This window comes from Pristis pectinata, chromosome 10 (assembly GCF_009764475.1).
Source record: "Pristis pectinata isolate sPriPec2 chromosome 10, sPriPec2.1.pri, whole genome shotgun sequence".
Taxonomy (NCBI): Eukaryota; Metazoa; Chordata; class Chondrichthyes; order Rhinopristiformes; family Pristidae; genus Pristis; species Pristis pectinata.
The window spans coordinates 6,277,334-6,296,439 of record NC_067414.1 but is presented as its reverse complement, the minus strand read 5'-3'; the positions used below and the strand labels follow the sequence as shown (position 1 = coordinate 6,296,439).

General features: G+C 42.6%; 1 protein-coding gene across 5 annotated transcripts in view; it reads right to left on the bottom strand.

Annotated features, from left to right (window-relative positions):
- fbxo9 (F-box protein 9) overlaps positions 1-19,106 on the bottom strand; it is a 68,303-nt gene that overhangs the window by 10,435 nt on the left and 38,762 nt on the right. For all 5 annotated transcript variants that reach the window (XM_052024195.1, XM_052024192.1, XM_052024193.1 and 2 more), the window contains exons 7-9: positions 10,670-10,784; positions 9,953-10,071; positions 7,361-7,451 (exon numbers count right to left, since the gene is read on the bottom strand). In XM_052024195.1, coding sequence (XP_051880155.1) covers positions 7,361-7,451; positions 9,953-10,071; positions 10,670-10,784 — 325 coding nt within the window. The remainder of the gene's footprint in view (positions 1-7,360; positions 7,452-9,952; positions 10,072-10,669; positions 10,785-19,106) is intronic.

The window sequence follows — 19,106 nt, the reverse complement described above, 5'->3', positions numbered from 1 at the left end:
TGTGAAAGAGCGCATGCGTGTGAGTGTGCGTGCGTGTGAGTGTCGTTGGCACCAGGAAGGGGAGGGCGATGAAGATGGGTGAATGGGGGCTGGTGGGTTTGAAGGGGACAAAAATGGGAGGACTGGGAGATCGGAGGGGGTGGGAAGGGAGGATGAATCAGTGGATTTTCCATTGGAAAGGGGGATTACCTAAAATTGGAAAACTCAATATTCATGCCATTTGGTTGAGACTACCCAGGTGGAATATGAGGTGCTGTTCCTTCAGTTTGCGTTGGGCCTCATCCTCCCAGTGGAGAAGGCCGAGGATGGACAGGTTGGTGTGGGACTGGGAAGCGGAGTTGATGTGGTGTGCAACTGGGAGCTCGGGATGGGCCACTACGGGCTGATCGTAGGTGCTCTGTGAAATGGTCGCCCAGTCTGTGCTTGGTCTCGATGATGTAGAGAAGGCCATAACTTAAAGATGCATGTGTGTTTCAGTGTATTCATTTTTTTTTGAATATAGCCTCAGCAAAGACATTCTCATCACAGCCAGCAATCCTGTCGGTGGGGTCTGACCAGCAGTTAAAGGTCTTTGAGATTACACCCAGAACCACACTGGGAGAGACAGTGTGATCCCAGCAAAGGCTCTCAGCTCAGCAGAAACCTGGCTCATTAATGACATGGTACCATTTAAAAACAGGTGCAGGACTGTGTCACCACCGCTTCTTCATCTCGGACACCAGTTATAAAGTGAGATCCTGGACATTACGGAGACCAGCCTCCCCTCCATGGACTATGTCTATACTTCTCCCTGCCTCGGTAAAGCAGCCAACATAATCAAAGACCCCACCCACCCCGGACATTCTCTCTTCTCCCCTCTCCCATCAGGTATAAGATACAAAAACCTGAAAGCATGCATCTCCAGGCTGAAGGACATCTTCTCTCCCACTGTGATAAGACTATCGAACGGTTCCTTAGTACGATAAGATGGACTCTTGACCTCACAATCTACCTCGTTATGACCTTGCACCTTACTGTCTACCTGCGCTGCACTTTCTCTGTAACTGTGACACTTTATTCTGCATTCTGTACTGTTTTACCCTGTACTACCTCAATGCACTGTGTAATGAATTGATCTGTATGAACGGTATGCAAGACAAGTTCTTCATTGACCCTTGGTGCATGTGACAATAATAAACCAATTTACCAAGAGAGAACACAAAGGTGAAATTTACTACTGTAAAGCTATATAACCCAATGGTTAGATGTCGGCTGGAGTATTAGATACGTGTGTAAACATCACGTTATAGAAAGGATGCAAATGTCCCAAGATTTCCCAAAATGGCACAATGAATGAAGGACTTCACTTATGCACAGTGACTAATATAGCACGGATTTGTCCTTTTAAAGCAGAGAGGGTTATGGGGAGATTTAAGAGGTTTGAAGTTACGATGGCTTTTTGATACAGTGAATAACCTGGAACTATTTTCAATTGTAGGAAAGTTGATGACGTATTTAAGATAACTGACTATTATTATTTATTCTGATTAATAGGAAAATGATTCTTTTTTTATCCATAGTGATCTGGAATGCAGAACCCGCTGAAGGGATGAAAGCTGATTCAACAGTAATTTTCATAAAAAAACTGAATTGGATAAATACTAAACAAAAATGTAGGCCCAAGGGAAAGGAGTGAAGCTCTTTTGAAGAGGCAGCACAGGGAAGATAGACCAAACAGCATCTTTCTGTACAATGCAAGTCTATCAACAAGGTTTAAAATGGGTTACAAATAGAACAAGAAACTTTTAAAGATCACAGAGATACAATCAAGTCACCAGTAATGCATTTTTCTCAAATCTACGGAGAAAAGGCAGCTCATGCAACAGTAAACTCAGTGACCTATGGAAGTGTACACATAGGTAAGTGACGTTGCTTATTAGGGGGACTGAATCCAATGGAGTTTACTGCCACAATAGAATTTCATTCAATTTTGTTTTTAAACCCTGCAGTCATTGCATTGCCTTTGGTTAACTTGCCATTCTCTTCTCCATGCTAGCTTACTCCTCTCTCTTTACCCGAGTGAGCTCTTGGTGGGGGCAGAAGTGAGAAGTGTGGAGTTAAAAAGCTCTTTCTGCAGGGGGAGTTCACGGAATGATTACTTCACAGGAGGCAGTGGGCCCCTGTGTCTCTGCCAGCTCTCTCCCAGAGCAACTCACGAGGTTCCAGACCCTGGCCTCGCAAACTTCACCACGCTTTTCTCCAATTTCCTCTCGAGGGACGCAAGGAAAACTGTCTTGGCCACACCTGCAAGACACCCCAGATTCCAACCACATAAAGAAGTTTTCCCTCGCATCCCTCTAAATATATATTTTGATATTTATTAGTCACATGTACATTGAAAAACACAGTGAAATGCATCTTTTTGCATTACTGAGAATGTGCTGGGGGCTTCCGGCACCAACATAGCATGCCCACAACTTCCTAACCTGTATGTCTTTGGAATGTGGGAGGAAACCGGAGCACCTGGAGGAAACCCACACAGACATGGGGAGGATGTACAAACTCCTTACAGACAGCGGAGGGAATTGAACCCCTGTCGCTGGCGCTGTAAAAGCGTTACGCTAACCGCTACACTACCGTGCCACTCTTCCCTTTTGTTTCAATACATTTACCTCTCTGGTTCTTGACCCTTCCTCCAACAGGAAGAGACTTCACCATCCACTCCTCAGTCCAGAACCCTTCTATCCGGTCTGCTGCCTTCTCTTTCAAAAGACAGAGTCCCAGCCTCATCAATCTATCCTCATCCCTGGTTCTATTCTTGTAAATCTCCTCTGGACCTACCTAATGTCTTCACATTTTTCACAGGGTGACTAGAATTGAACACAATACTCAATAGAGAGACACAGGAGACTGCAGATGCTGTAATCTGGAAAAACTCAGCGGATTGAGCAGCATCTGTGGGAGGGAAAGGAATTGTCGACATTTCTGGTCGAAACCCTGCATCAGGATCACTTGGGTAAAGAGCTGGTCCTGATGCAGGGTTTCGATCCGAAACATCGACAATTCCTTTCCTCCCATAGATGCTGCTTGACAATACTCAATGGAATGGCCGTAGTGTTTCCATGACTATTGGCTGAAATGATGAAAAACCACACGGCCCATTTGAATTCCCTGCTCTAATATGTTCCAGTGGCAAATACACCCCCAAAAAATGTATCAGAGAGAGAGGGCAAAGAACAAACTACTGGAGGAACTCAGCGGGTCAGGCAGCATCTGTGGAGGCAGAGGGATGGCCAATGTTTCAGGCTGAGATCCCACGTCAGGGCTGCACTGGCTGGAGTTTGCTGGTGCAACTGTGGAAGATGCGGCGAGTATCTTTTTGTTGGAGGACACTCGAGATTTTTTTACCCTGATTTTAATTAATTTATTCTTGGTATTGGTATTGGTTTATTATTGTCACTTGTACTGAGGTATAGTGAAAAACTTGTCTTACAAACCGATCTTACAGGTCAATTCATTACACAGTGCAGTTACATTAATTTAGTACAGAGTGCATTGATGTAGGACAGGTAAAAAAAATAACAGTACAGAGTAAAGTGTCACAGCTACAGGGAAAGTGCAGTGCAATAAGGTGCAAGGTGACAACAAGGTAGATCGTGAGGTCATGAAGTCACAGGTCATAGTCCATCTCATTGTATAAGGGAACTGTTCAATAGTCTTATCACTGTGGGGTAGAAGCTGTCCTTAAGTCTGGTGGTACGTGCCCTCAGGCTCCTGTATCTTCTACCCGATGGAAGAGGAGAGAGGAGAGAATGTCCCGGGTGGGTGGGGTCTTTGATTACGCTGGCTGCTACACCAAGACAACGAGAGGTAAAGACAGAGTCCAAGGAGGGGAGACTGGTGTCCGTAATGCGCTGGGCTGTGTCCACAACTCTCTGCAGCTTCTTGTGGTCTTGGGCAGAGCAGTTGCCATACCAAGCTGTGATACATCCAGATAGGATGCTTTCTATGGTGCATCGGTAAAAGTTGGTGAGAGTCAAAGGGGACAAACCAAATTTCTTTGGCTCCTGAGGAAGTAGAGGCGCTGGTGAGCTTTCTTGGCCATGGCGACTACGTGGTTGCCATGCACAACAACAAAGCAACAACAAAGGAACAGCAATACATTTCCAAGTCAGGCTAGCATGTGATTGGAGGAGTATTTGCAGTCGAAGGCATTCGCATGAGAGAGATGCCATTGTCCTTCCAGATGGTAGAGGCTACATTGTAAGAGTAGGCAGTAATTGTGATCATTTTAAGTGGTATTTTTTGGCATTGATAGTGGAACATATGGACAACTACTATCCAGCTGCATCTATGTGCAAATTCAACTTGGGTGAAATACAAATGCTCTCTGCTTCTTTCCAAAATGATTTGGAAGGTATTTTTGTGTGGGGTTCCAAATACTTCTTTTCCCAACCTGATTCATGAAATAATGAGTATCACACACACAAAAAAAAATTCAGTGCAGATAAAATCCGATGACACATCCAATGAGAATAAAACTGATGGATGATTGCATGGTAATAATTTGTATTCTGTATACACCGTTTTTTGCATTATTTGTACTTGCACAATTTTTTAGTCTGCGTTTATTGTATGTCTTCTGTTTTATGTATGTCCTCTGTTGTGTGAGTCTGGGGGAAATGACATTTCCTTCCTCCGTGTGTTTTTATAGCATATGGGTGACTGACAATAAAGTAACTTGAACCTGAACTCGACAATCCTCAATGGTCAGCCATCATAGAGACCTCTGCTTAATATCTCATACGAAGGAGGAGAGCACACAGCACACCTTCACTGTAACTCCCCCTCTATGTTTGGCTGAAGCACCAAGTCTCCAGAGTGGAGCCAAAACCTCTGCTCAGAGGATGAGATTGCTATCACTGAGTTAAGACAAGCACATGCCTGCAATACTTTAAGAAACTTCTCCAAATAGTAATCACATTGCTCCATAGGAAGCTGGCATGGACCTGATGAGCCAAATGGCTTCCTATAGTATCACCTGTAAATCACTTCTCCTTATACCTGCCCAAGTTTAAATAATCAATGAAGCAAACAGTACACACACACACACACACTAGTGTAGCAGTTAGCATAATGCTTTACAGCACCAGAGACCCGGGTGCAATTCTGGCGACTGTCTGTAAGGAGTTTGTATGTTCTCCTCATGTCTGCGTGGGTTTCCTCCGGGTGCTCCGGTTTCCTCCCACATTCCAAAGACGTACGGGTTAGGAAGTTGTGGACATGCTATGTTGGCGCCGGAAGTGTGGCGACACTTGCGGGCTGCCCCCAGAATACTCTACGCAAAAGATGTATTTCACTGTGAGTTTCGATGTACATGTGACTAATAAAGATCTTATCGTATATATGTAACAGAAACTAAAAATTACTACCTTTACCTGACCTCATTAAGAACCCTTGCTGGAGAGTGCTTCTAAACAGCATCATGCTCAGTTTTCTCACTTCTTATCTAGGTGACAGCTCGAGTTCAAGAGATAAAGCAATCGTTCACCGTTTCTACATCAGGAGCAATTTGCTGATTTAAATTAGTGATGGTGGCAAAATATATTGTATTCAGAATGAACCAGCCTGTTCAGCGGACAGAAATAACAGATTCATATGGAAAACAGCAAATTCTACTTGCATTGATTCTAACATCTTTTTAATTACTTTGATAATTTTTTGTAAAAAGATCTATTTTTACAAATAGAATTAGCCAAATGGAAAAAAATCTACTGCACATCTCATTAATGATAAATAAATTACAGGTATTTAAATATTTGAATGCTTCTGAATCACTTGCAAATGTTTATTTGATGATAAGACCCAGCTAGATTCAGGAACACACACCAGCTATTCCCCTTACTCACTGAACCATCGACAAGGGTGCGATGTGCTGTCTTGAAAAATACCATGTGGTACTCAGAAGTTTGTTCTTAATAATGTTAGACATATGATACAGTTCTGATAAACAAATGACATCTTTCTACATATGCTTTAATGCACCTATTACAGATGAGTATTATGTCTGGGAGCAGGCAATGTTTTTGGTGTGAAGGGCAGGGATAGCAAAATGATTAACAGCATACTGATTCCTTGGAGCCATTTGGTGACTGTGCCATTAGCTGGATCAGTTCAGCTCTGCTAGCCTGTAACTTCCAACAGAAGGTCTGTGGAGCTGTAGGAATATCATTCTTTAAAAATTAAGTACTTCAACAATTAACAGTGTTGAAGAGCAGAGGGACCTTGGGGTGCAAGTCCATGACTCATTGAAAGTGGCTACACAGGCAGACAGGGTGGTTAAGAAGGCTTATGGAATGATTGCATTTATTAATCAAGGTATTGAGTGTTGGAGTCAAGAAGTTATGGTGAATCTCTATAGAACTCTGGTTAGGCTGCATTTAGAGTATTGTGTGCAATTCTGGTCCCCTCACTATAGGAAGGATGTCGAGGCTTTAGAGAGGGTGCAGAGGAGGTGTTCTAGGATGTGCCTGGATTAGAGGGCATGTGCTGTCAGGAGAGGCTGGACAAACTTGGGCTCTTTTCTCTGGAGCGGTGGAGGCTAAGGGGTGATCTGTTGGAAGTATAAAAATTACGAGGGGCATAGATAGGGTGGACAAGCAATATCTTTTTCCCATTGTTGAGTGATCCAACACCAGAGGGCATGCAGTTAAGGCAAGAGGGGGTAGGTTCAGAACAGTCGTGAGGGGTACACTTTTTTACTGAGAGAGTGGTGGATGTCTGGAATGCTTTGCCTGATAGGGTGGTGGAGGCAAATTCATTGGGGGCTTGGATGGGCACATGAATGAGAGGAAAATGGAGGGATATGGGCAAAATGGAGGAAATAGCTATGTCAGCACGACATTGTGGGCCGAAGGGCTGTTCTGTGCTGTACTGTTCTACGTTCTATGTTAATTGTGTCCAGGAGTTCTTTTTTTTAATGTTTGGAATGTCTAAAAGCCCAAAGCTATTTTGTTCCATCTTATTTGATGCTGAGCTAATGTTTAAAAAAAACTGATTTCAATTAAACCACTCTAGCAAGCAATGTCCACAGTAATAAAATTCCTGTATATATATTATGTAAATACCATTCTCTTCTAATGATCTGGCTTTGTTTTAGAAGTGAGGCATGGAATGCGCTGCCTGGAGCGGTGGTGGAGGCAGGTACATTGGTCAAATTCAAGGGATTACTAGATAAGCATATGGAGGAATTTAAAATAGAGGGATATGTGGGAGGAAGGGGTTAGATAGTTTTAGGACAGGTTTAAAGGTCGGCAGAACATTGTGGGCCGAAGGGCCTGTATTGTGCTGTATTATGCTTAAGTCAGAAAAGGTACAGTACCTGTAATATTCCACTTGATGCCAAGCCCTGTAAAAACCATCCAAAGATTCCTCGCCTTGACGTACATAGGTTGTTTTACTTATATATACACCTACAAAAACGTCAACACTGTTAACAGGTATCAAATGACAGTGGATAAATCCCAAAGCATCCAATTTATTATTATTTACTCTTTCTCCTTTTTAAGCACCACTTTATCCTTAAGATTCCTAAGCTGACTTTTAATTAAGCTATACAAAAATGGATTGTTTTAAAAAATGCTGTTTAAGTGAATTGTTGCTTCCAAACAACGAATGAGCATTGTCAATTAAAATAACTGCATGTAAAATAAATTTTTATCTTAACCTTGTTATTGGACTCAATATATTGAAAGCTTTATAACTCAGTGAAAACTTAATAAATTTTTGATAAGGTAATCAGAGAAACATTCGTCTTTAGCTTCTAGAGGAAGCTTTAGACATGTAGGCAATAGATTAGATGAATGTAACAGATACAAGAAGATTTATAACAGGGAAAGACAGATTTCTAATGGAGTTTAGCAGCAGTCAATTTTACCTGAAGATGGTACATCTAAACAGCATAAAATATTAGTGATCTAAACCCAGTAATCAAAACTACAGGAATCTTAATCTACAGAGGCAACATATGGCAAACAAATTGATGCCATAACCAATAGCACTGATGAAAACTCATACATTTCTAGTGGTTGACCATTAATTAAACAACAAGAGGTTGCGACCCCATACATACGAGGGTAAATAACAATACTGGAGCATTTCCGAAACACCTGCAGAACGGATGATCTAACCCTGGCTCTTCTAAGTTACTACATTTATGGAAGCTCTTCTTCAGCCAACTCAATTTTCAACATGTAATAAAACTGGCTAAAGTGCACCAGGCCCCAAAAAGATCCCATTGCAGGGCTAAAGACTTATACCCCAGAATCAGGAACACCTCTGACCAAGTTGTCCAAGAACACCATCGTGGCACTTGGTTGTTATGCCTCTCTGTGACCAAATGTCTATTGACATTCACAATGCATGCAGCCACTTGGGCGAGGACAGTTTCCACTACCAGTCACACAAGGGCTTGATATATTCCACACAAATGAGTCGGAGGAGAGATATTAAAAAAAATTCCACAAAATTCCATAAAAAATTACTTTTGAGCAAGACCTTTTGGAGACACAAGAGACTGCAGATGCTGAACAACACAATAGTTTTACTTGTTACTGATCAGCAGTAACATTTTAGATTTTGTTCATGTTGGTAATGTTTTCGTGGATTGCTTCAGCTGTGTTTTTGTTAAGCACCAGAACATTTACATTAAGATGTGTTACACCATTCTTGTTGAACAGGTGACATTTAGCACACACCTGAAAGTTCCCACAGCTGTACACATCGGAGTCCAGCACCAACGTTTCTGAACACAAAACTTGGAAAACGTTAATGGTGTTTTACTTCACGTGTTTTTATTTGCAATGCATTTAGTTTCATTCTTGCTTCCTCCACATTTGGTCTTCACCTCACATTAGGTTATTAATGGGTTACCAAATGTTCCAAGGTCTTAGCCAATGTCATTAACCTGGACATTATAATTGTCTCATCCTTAGATTGGAGAAATACTTGGGTTTCACTCGGAGAAAGAGTCAGCTTGCAGGATATAACAGGCCTACTGATTGTTAAAGGGATAGTGTAGGCTACATATTCCACAGGGGCCATCACGGTGAGCTTCATGGCTTGTGTTAAAATGTGTGCAAAAAGGAAGTCTATTCATAAATTATTTACTGACATTTTTGCTTATGGACTGTGTAACAGACAAATCACACTTAGTCATATAACTAAATGGGATATGACAATTTTTCACTGACCAGAGGAAAACAAGAACAAAACGCATAATTTCTATATTTTAAGTATATCTAGTTTTAAAACATGTTGATGATCCTAAATGTAATGAACTTAATGAAAAGTTAAATTTTTTAATGAATTCCTCTCTCAATAAAAAAAAATCAGTATAAGTAGTCCTGCTATAATGTCAGTGTTACGTTCCTTATAAACCTCGCATTATAGAAAATCGAGTTAAAGCAGAACAGGCTGCAGTTGCCTTCAAAGCACAGATTTAAACAGGTTTTCTTGATCATGATCATGCTAATAGCCAATGTGGCCCACGCAAATTGTGTTCCCTAACCCATCATGTTATAACCAATTTGCCTTACAGTAGAACTATCTGTACTTGAAAACAATGAGGCAAAGCTGCCCTCCTGCACAAGTCTACCATTCCAGAACCTTCCACCATTATTCCCAATGACAAGAAATCTTTAAATATATGGTTACAGAAATTAGCTTCAACATCCTCCACGTTAAACTTTATGTCACTACTATTAGGAAGTAAATATGCACCAAAGCAAAATGATGAATTCTATGCAAGTTAATGAATACACAAAATCACACATATCATTGGATGGAGTTCAAACTTCTTAAACGTTCTTAGAGAGGAGGGCTGGCACTGACATCAACTGAATCTGTGTCATCAATGCAAGTGAAAGGTTCTCCTACCATCGACACAAGTCAGAATTTTTCATTACTAACTCACCATCAAATCGAACGCGAGGTCTCTCCAGAAACATCTGCCTCCAAGAACTGTACAACACCAAGGAGCTGCACGCTCTGCCCCACACTTTCAGGCATGCCAGCCGCCATATTTCAGGATCTCTGGCAAGGATAAATTAACAAAATAAAACTGATGGGAAACACACACACACACACACACACACACACACACACACACACACACACACACACACACACACACACACACACACACACACACACACACACACACACACACACACACACACACACACACACACACACAAAGTTCAATCTTGGCCAATGGTGCTGGAAGTCCGGGCAGTTGATCTTGTCCACAGCTGCAACAAGTTTCTACTGTCACTTTACCTTGACCACCCATTTCAGTCAAAAGAATCTTCCCTTTAAGAGGTCCAGGCTGGCTTTAAGCAGCACGAATTAGTTTGTATTAATATTAGCCACTCACAAAAATTTGGGCTCTAAAGCTGATATGTTTTGGGCAAACACCTGCATGCTTGGCAGTGTAGACACTGAAATCGAGAAAATGACAATGCAGGTTGAACCTAGCACATGTATTGCAGCAGACCCACAGGTACGGGTGAATCGCACATCATGATAATGCTGTCCGTCTCCCAGCACTCTCCTATAAAGTCCCCCAGACCTCTTCACCACTTTTCTGACCACAAACCTTTGTAGATGTTGTTCATTCACAAACAACTACCTTGCACAAACGTAGAACGCTCTGCACACCATGGACAATTGCTCTAAGGATCGTAGGTCCAAGTCACTTGACACAACCCATCGAAATATATACACGAGGATTTCAAAAGGGATATCTGCGAAACAAATTAAAATTAGAAAGAAACAAGCTCGATGTGGTGATTTGTTATAGCTTTTGCCACAGCAGATTTCTCTTAAAAACTGCCCATGACATACGCACTTAATCCAAACGATGAACTATGAAATGAGTGAACGGCAAGATATCAATCCATGTGGTCCTCACAAAATTTGATCTTCATTCTAAGGTTGCTTTCCTTTCAAATCACAATTCTGTTTTTTTGACGCAAAGGAAAGTGTCCCTATTTCATTAATTAACAATTTGGAGGTGGATTTAGCCAAATGCAGTAAATGCTGAATAAAAACCTGTAAAAGACATTTAACTCAAGAATAAAAAGATTTCTTTCACTATTTACAAAGATGCAATGAAACAGCAATAACTATAACGTTAAAGTAGAAAGAAAAAGGTTGTTACTAAATGTTATAGCTCACAGCATATACAAGGCCAAGACATTGGATCGCATAGCTTCGCACTTTTGTTGGCAATGTGATTCAAATTGGGAAAATAAAACTTTCAAGGGAAAATGGTGCACACTCACTGCAAGATCCAAGTTGTCAGAAATATTGATTTCAGGCCCTCCGTGTGACGGATACGCTGAAGCACAGAGGGGCCTGAACACAGTGGGAAATGCACATCGGGACATCACTTCATGCTTTTCATTCACCCGCCTGGCCCACAGCCTGTATAATCATTAAGAAGGCCTACTAAAGAGATGAGCACAAGTTGGTCCCAGGTTGCAGGACTGAGTTGGAAACCTGCTTCAGGTAGGTCCTCCAAGTTAAACACTCGCCCATCGAGGCAGCTCGCCCTAGGTACCGCAGTTCATTGGTTATAATATCTGTACCGCCCACCCCCATCTTGGGTCCCTTGCCCTAACCTCCCTGTTATCTTATTTGTGAGTGGCTACAGGTATGCTACCCAGCACAACACCTGCCCCAATCCACACCAAACAGCCTCTCCCCACACCCAGCCTGCTGTTCAACACCCCAACTATGCAAGGTCCCATTCCACTCAACACTACAACGGGCCCCTGTACTCCACCATAACTGAACCCAGAGTTTTTGGAATTGGTTTATTATAGAACAGAGAACATTACAGCACCTACAGGCCCTTTGGCCCACAATGTTGTGCTGACATTTTATCCTGCTCTAAGATCTATCTAACCCTTCCCTCCCACATAGCCCTCCAATTCTCTATCATTCATGTGTCTATCTAAGAGTCTCTTAAATGTCCCTAATGCATCTGGCCCCACAACCTCTGCCGGCAGTGCGTTCCACGCACCCACCATTCTCTGTGTAAAAAAACTTACCCCTGACATCCCCCTTATACCTTCCTCCAATCACCTTAAAATTATGTCCCCTCTTGTTAGCCATTGTCGCCCTGGGAAAAAGTCTCTGACTGTCCACTCGATCTATGCCGCTTATCATCTTGTACACCTCTATCAAGTCACCTCTCATCCTCCTTCTCTCCATTGTTGTGAATGAAAAATACGATGATGCTGGAGGAACTCAGCAGGCCAGGCAGCATCCGTGGAGAAAAGCAGGCGGTCAACGTTTCGGGTCAGGACCCTTCTTCAGGACTGAAGATAGGAAAAGGGGAAGCCCGATACATAGGAGGGAAAAGCAGAGCAGTGATAGGTGGACAAAAGAGGGGAGGTGGGGTGGGCACAGGGTGGTGATAGGTAAATGCAGGTAAGAGATGGTGATAGGCAGGTGCGGGGGAGGAGGGGAGAGCAGATCCACCGGGGGATGGGTCAAAGGTAAATGAGGTGCTGTTCCTCCAGTTTGCGCTTAGAATTCTCCTGGCAGTGGAGGAGGCCGAGAACTGACATATCAGTGATAGTGTGGGAGGGGGAGTTGAAGTGACTGGCAACGGGGAGATGCAGATTGCGGTTACGGACAGAGCACAGGTGTTCTGCGAAATGGTCACCTAGTCTGCGTTTGGTCTCATCAATGTAGAGGAGGCCACACTTGGAGTGCCAAATGCAGTAGGTGATATTAAGGGAGGTGCAGGTGAATCTCTGTCTCATCTGAAAGGACTGTTTGGGTCCCTGGATGGAGGTGATGGAGGTGGTGTAGGGGCGGGTGTTGCACCTATGGAGAGGGCAGTGGAAAGAGTGAACTAGGAAGTCACGGAGAGAACGGTCCCTGCGAAAGGCAGAAGGTGGTGGGAAGGGGTCTTGGTAGTGGGGTCCCATTGGAGATGGCGGAAGTGACGGAGAATGATGCGTTGGATACGTAGGCTGGTTGGATGAAATGCGAGGACACAGAGGTCCCTATCCCTGTTGGGTCTGGGAGGGGTGGGGGTGAGAACAGAGGTACGGGAAATGGCAGAGATATGGGTGCGAGCTCTCTCGACCACAGTCGGGGGGGGAAGGCCCAATTAGAAAAGAAGTTGGACATCTCGGATGTCCTGGAGTGGAAAACCTCACCATGGGAGCAGATGCGGTGGAGACGGAGAAATTGAGAAAAAGGGATAGCGTCCTTGCAAGAGGCAGGGTGGGAGGAGCTGTAATCGAGGTAGCTGTGGACGTCAGTGGGTTTGTAGAAGATGTCGGTGGAGAAGGAATCTCCTGAGATGGAGATGGAAGGATCGAGAGGTGTCAGATAGTCCAAGTGAATTGGAGAGCAGGGTGAAAATTAGTGGTGAAATTTACGAAACTGTCGAGGCCCACACGGGTACAAGGGGTGGCACCAATGCAGTCGTCGATATAGCAGAGAAAGAGTTGAGGAACGGGGCCGGAGAAGGCTTGGAACAGAGACTGTTCAACGTAGCCAACGAAGTGGCAGGCACAGCTGGGGCCCATACGAGTGCCCATAGCTATGCCCTTGGTCTGTAGAAAGTGAGAGGAATCAAAAGAGAAGTTGTTTAGGGTGAGGACAAGTTCAGCCAGGCAGAGGAAAGTGTTAGTGGAAGGGGACTGGTTCAGTCTCTGGTCAAGAAAGAAGTGGAGGGCGGTGAGGCCGTCACGATGGGGAATGGAAGTATATAGGGACTGGACGTCCTTGGAGAAGATGAGGTTCTGCGTGCCGGAGAACTTAAAGCTATGGAAGAGTTGGAGAGCATGTGATGTGTCATGGACGTAGGTGGGAAGGGATTGGACCAGGGTAGACAGGGTAGTGTCCAGATACGAGGATATGAGCTCTGTTTATTATTGTCACTTGTACCGAGGTACAGTGAAAAAGTTGTCTTGCATACTGATTGTACGGATCAATTCATTACACAGTGCATTAAGGTAGTACAAGGTAAAACAATACAAAATGCAAAGTGTCACAGCTACAGAGAAAGTGCAGTGCAGGCAGACAATAAGGTGCAAGGTCAGAATGAGGTAGATTGTGAGGTCAAAAGTTCATCTTATTGTACTCAATAGTTTTATAACATCAGGATAAAAGCTGTCCTTGTGTGTGGTGACATACCAATCCCTTTCTTATCTCATCTCCTTCACAATAGTGGAATGTGCAAAGGAAAAATCTTGGAGAGGGCCATGCCTTTGTGCGCATGAGCTACTGAATTCTGCAGTAGTAAATGTTCCTGTACAACCTTCAATGGTCTGTCACATTCTGCCCCATTAGTCCACTTTTCATAGGTACCATTTGAGTTCTAGCCACTAGTTCTTCTTTATTAGTTCTCAAACGGTAGACAACGATGATCATACTTATTACCAATTCAAGGTGACTTCCTTGATCTGCTTAAAATCTTTGTTGTGGCTGCATTCGCACGATGGGGATAGGTGGGAAACTCCAGGGTTATGATCCAGTTACAGTGAAGAACGATGGTTATTACACCATAAAAAAAGGGGCATACATCCACTGTCGAAGTCCCAGCAAAGAGCAACGTGCCTGATCTCAGTGTAATGATGACCAGTTATGCAACAGAGGCAAGAAAAAAAAATTTGCTTCTGCAGTCCAGTAAAAAAGTATTTTATATAAACAATTAGTTATTACGGTTAAACACAGAAATATTAAATTACTAAATTAAATTGTATGTTAGGGGGCTTTTAGTCAATGAATATTAATGAATTTTTAAATAGATTTTTGTTTTATTCAATGAGCAGTAAAAGTTTATAATCATCTGAAAAGCAGTTGAGGTAAGTTAAATATTCAGACACAAGAGACTGCAGATGCTGGAATCTGGAGCAACAAACTGCTGGAGGAACTCAGATGAAGGGTCTGCTGTCCATTTTCCTCCACAGATGTTGCCTGACCCGCTGAGTTCCTTCAGCAGTTTGTTTTAAGTTAAAAATGAAACTGGCTGCTAGGCAGGGGTAGGCAGCATTCTGTAGCAACATTATTTGGTGGGCCAAAGAGGTCTAGTTTTACGTACATTTCTGGAGAAGGCTGGGCAGGCCACAGCGATGGAGTTTAAACCGGAAAGAGTGACACCACTCAATGTAACAACGCAGTGGATTATTCACAGCAGAAACATTTACAAACCGGGAGACCAGATTGCCTCTATTAATCCACAAATGTTTCCATTACAACAAAGACCTTGGAACATTTCTTGTGTGTACTTATGACCTGAGAACAAGGCAAAACATAAAGACAAGATGAAGCTTTTCACTGGAGTCAAGAGCCAAATCAAAACCCAAGCTAAAAGGTTCCAAAGTACATTTCCTATGGTTTGAACATGCTCTTACAAAATGTAATAAGGGAGCTACACTGCCTCTTTCAGTTAAATACCACTAATGATTGTTTGCTCATAGTGTAGGCTCTCTCAAAAATGTAATCTAGCCAAAACTATAGCAGAAGATGGCACCAGTTGTTATTCTATATAGCCAGTCACACCACATGCTTGATTGAACCTGTCAAGTTAATCTTGTCAAGGATCTAAATGTCGTCATGAAATTCAGGTTAGTCTAGTTTTTTAAATAATTCCAAGTCCAATGTTGATAAAGTAAACAATGATGTTATCATATTAATCTGAGCAGTCGGTACTTCTAAATCCCTTATTACTGAAAATATCAGGTTCCTATCTGTGAAGTTATGTTTGAATTATGGCAAAAACGCTAAACAAAAATGTTGCAACACATTAAGGACACAGAAGGTTAAGGCCAGTTTAAAAGATCTGTGAATTTTACAGTGATAGCCCTGGTCTTTAATTCTGCATTTTTACATTCAATATTATTTACTTCAAGTATTAATTAATGAGATATGATAATTAGAAAAACTTTCCTTTGAAGTAGTCTTTATTCTTCAACTAAAGTCATCCATTACTATAGAAGTGACAACAACAGTTTGCTGGTGAAAATCAAGAGGGCACCCAATTTCTTTACAACGTTTTGAAACGAGTAATGAACAAACTTTGTTTTAAAAACTCTTCCAAGATGCATGCAGGTAGGATCTCATTTGTGACACAGCTGGTGGGCAAGATTCAAATGAAATGTCCATTGAGCGGGTGTGCATGATAGCAACTCTATGACGAAGAAACGCTTGTGAAATTGCTTTTTGCTGTAAGTACACAGTCTGTGACAAGCACCAGGAGTAAGGAAGTAGTGAGATCTGGAGAGAGAGCTGGGCCCCATGTCGGGAAGTGGGGACTTCAGTTACCAAGCTGAATCTACTGAAATTCATAACGTCAACGACAGTTATCTCGCTGCGTGTGTTGGAAGTATGAGATTACTTCTGACGGACAGCAAATGCAGCTTGTCCCATGTGGCAACTAGTTTGTGTCAGAGTCATAGAGCATGTAAACAGGCCCTTCTGTCCAACTGGTCCATGCTGACCACAGCATCCTCCCTGCTAGTCCCAGTTGCCCACGTTCGGCCCGTTACCTTCCAAGCCCCTCCCTTCCATGCACCTATCCAAATGCCTCTCAAATGTTGCAATTGTACCCACCTTGACCACTTCCTCTGGCAGCGCATTCCAGATACTCACCACCCTCTGTGTAAAGAAGTTACCTCTCAGGTCTCTTTTAAACCTCTCCCCTTTTATCCTGCATCCGTGCCCTCAAGTTATGGACTCCCCAACCCTGGGGAAAAGACCATGACCGTCCACCTTATCCAAACCACTCATGATTTTATAAACTCCTATGAGGTCCCACCTCATTCTTCTACGTTCCCAGGAATAAAGATCTAGTGTGGTCAACCTCTCCCTATAACTCAGGCCCTCTGGTCCAGGCAGCATCCTCGAAAATCCTCTCCAGCTTGACAATGTCTTTCCCATAACACCGACCACAAGTGGTCCGGACAACCACAAGTGGTCCGGACAACCACAAGTACTCCAAGCGTTACCAGTTGGAAGAGCTCAAGCCCAGAGGTTTAAACTTGTGCAGCAGCTGGGTCCATACAGATCATTTCATCACATCAGTGCATTGAGGTAGTACAAGGGAAAACAATAACAGAATGCAGAATAAAGTGTTACATTTACAGAGAGAGTGCAGTGCAGGTAGACAATAAGGTGCAAGGTCATAACGAGGTAGATTGTGAGGTCAAGAGTCCATCTTATTGTTCAATAGTCTTTTTAACAGTGAGATAGAAGCTGTCCTTGAGCTTGGTGGTACGTGCTTTCAGGCTTTTGTATCTTCCGCCCGATGGAAGGAGGGAGAAGAGAGGATGTCAGGGGTGAGTGCGGTCTTTGATTATGCTGGCTGCTTTACCGAGGCAGCGGGAAGTGTAGACAAAGTTTATGGAGGGGAGGCTGGTTTTGATGATGTGTGGGGCTGTGTCCACAACTCTCTGCAGTTGTGATTATCGAAAATTATTGAGCACCAGTATAACTCATTTAGAAACACACTATTTAATCAATGACTGCATGGAATTAATGAGGGAGGGTTGTCTAACTCTCTCAACTGAATTTTTCAGGTTCGGAGAGTCAATGAGGGTAATGAATAGGACAGATTTTAAGCAAGGCATTTTACAAGATCTTACAAGGTATGCTAATCAAAAAAAGTTACAGGATCCAAGGAAAAGTGGCATTTTGGATTAAAAAAATCCCTGACAAGAATCAAAGGTTTGATGGATGCTTTCAGTGATTAGGTTGCTTGCAGTGGGATACTGCATGGCTCAGTGGTAGGTCAGTTGCAATCATTAATTTAGACCAATATGGAGAGAATGATGTTTGCAGCTGATACAAAAACTAGCTGTGTAGTTGGTGGTGAGTGGGTGAACTGCACAAAGATATTGATGAATTGTAAATTCAATTCAACCGGACAAGTCTGAGAAAATGCACTTGGGGGAGGGCAAAGGAATCCAAAAGAGATGGTGGATAACAAGTAGTACACAGGTTCACAGAGACCTTTGAGATCGTTTCCACACAAGGTAGCAGGGCAGCTGGATCAGGGATATTGGATCCAATTTTCTTATTGGTGAGGCAAAGGACACAGAGAGCTGGGAGACAATGCTACAACTGCATTGTCAGGCCACAGTTCAAGTGTGACATACAATTCTGATCACACATTACAGGAAGGATCTGACAGCAGCAGTGCCAGTACAATGATGATTTTTGGACATTGTCTTTGATGATGAGTTTTCGTTATGAGGAAAAATGAGGTTGCGTGGCTTTCTTAAGAAGGGGTGGTTGAAAGGAGATTTAATCATGGTACGTAAAATTATGTAAAGCCTCGATATAGTGAATATTTCCATTAACAGACAGGCCAAGTAACTAGGGACATGGATTTCAGATAATTTTGTGGAAGGATTAGAGTTAAGGATTTTTTTTCCCACTGAAACTCTACCTGTGATAAAAACCCTCACCATGATGAGCATTTGATGCTAGATTGTCATCATAAAGGAGAATAGTTTCTTTCATGATTACCCCAGAGAAAGGTGCAGCTACCTGTCCACGGTGCAGAGATTTCAAAATGAAAAATTATAGTTTGGCCTTGGGTGATAACAAATTCAAGCGCTATCAAGTAATTTTTTTCTGAAAAAGTAGTGAGCAACGAGACAACATGTTATCTGCACGTTCTTGTTAACTAACTGGGTTGAAATCTGCATCCATTGACATTTGAAGAAATTTTCTGCAAAAGGGAGAGTTAACAGCTGAGGTGCATAAAACAAAGCTCAGCATAGGAATATTTACCAGACATGATAACAATACTTGCATTATCCTGTTGTAACATGTTGAAGAAGCGCATTAGGGAAGCAGGGGGAAAAAGAGATGTCACTGGAATTTGTTTAATGACATTTTACTACGACGCATGTTGAATGAAAATCTAACTCACCGATTTAAGAAGTGTCTATTTATATTATGTTGGTAAAATTAAAAACGATTACTCTTGGTGGGTGAATAAATATCCCTTTACTGCACCTTAATGCCTCATAATCCTTAACCCATATAAAAGTATATAGGACTGTATGGGAATACCTTTTCCTACTTGAGTA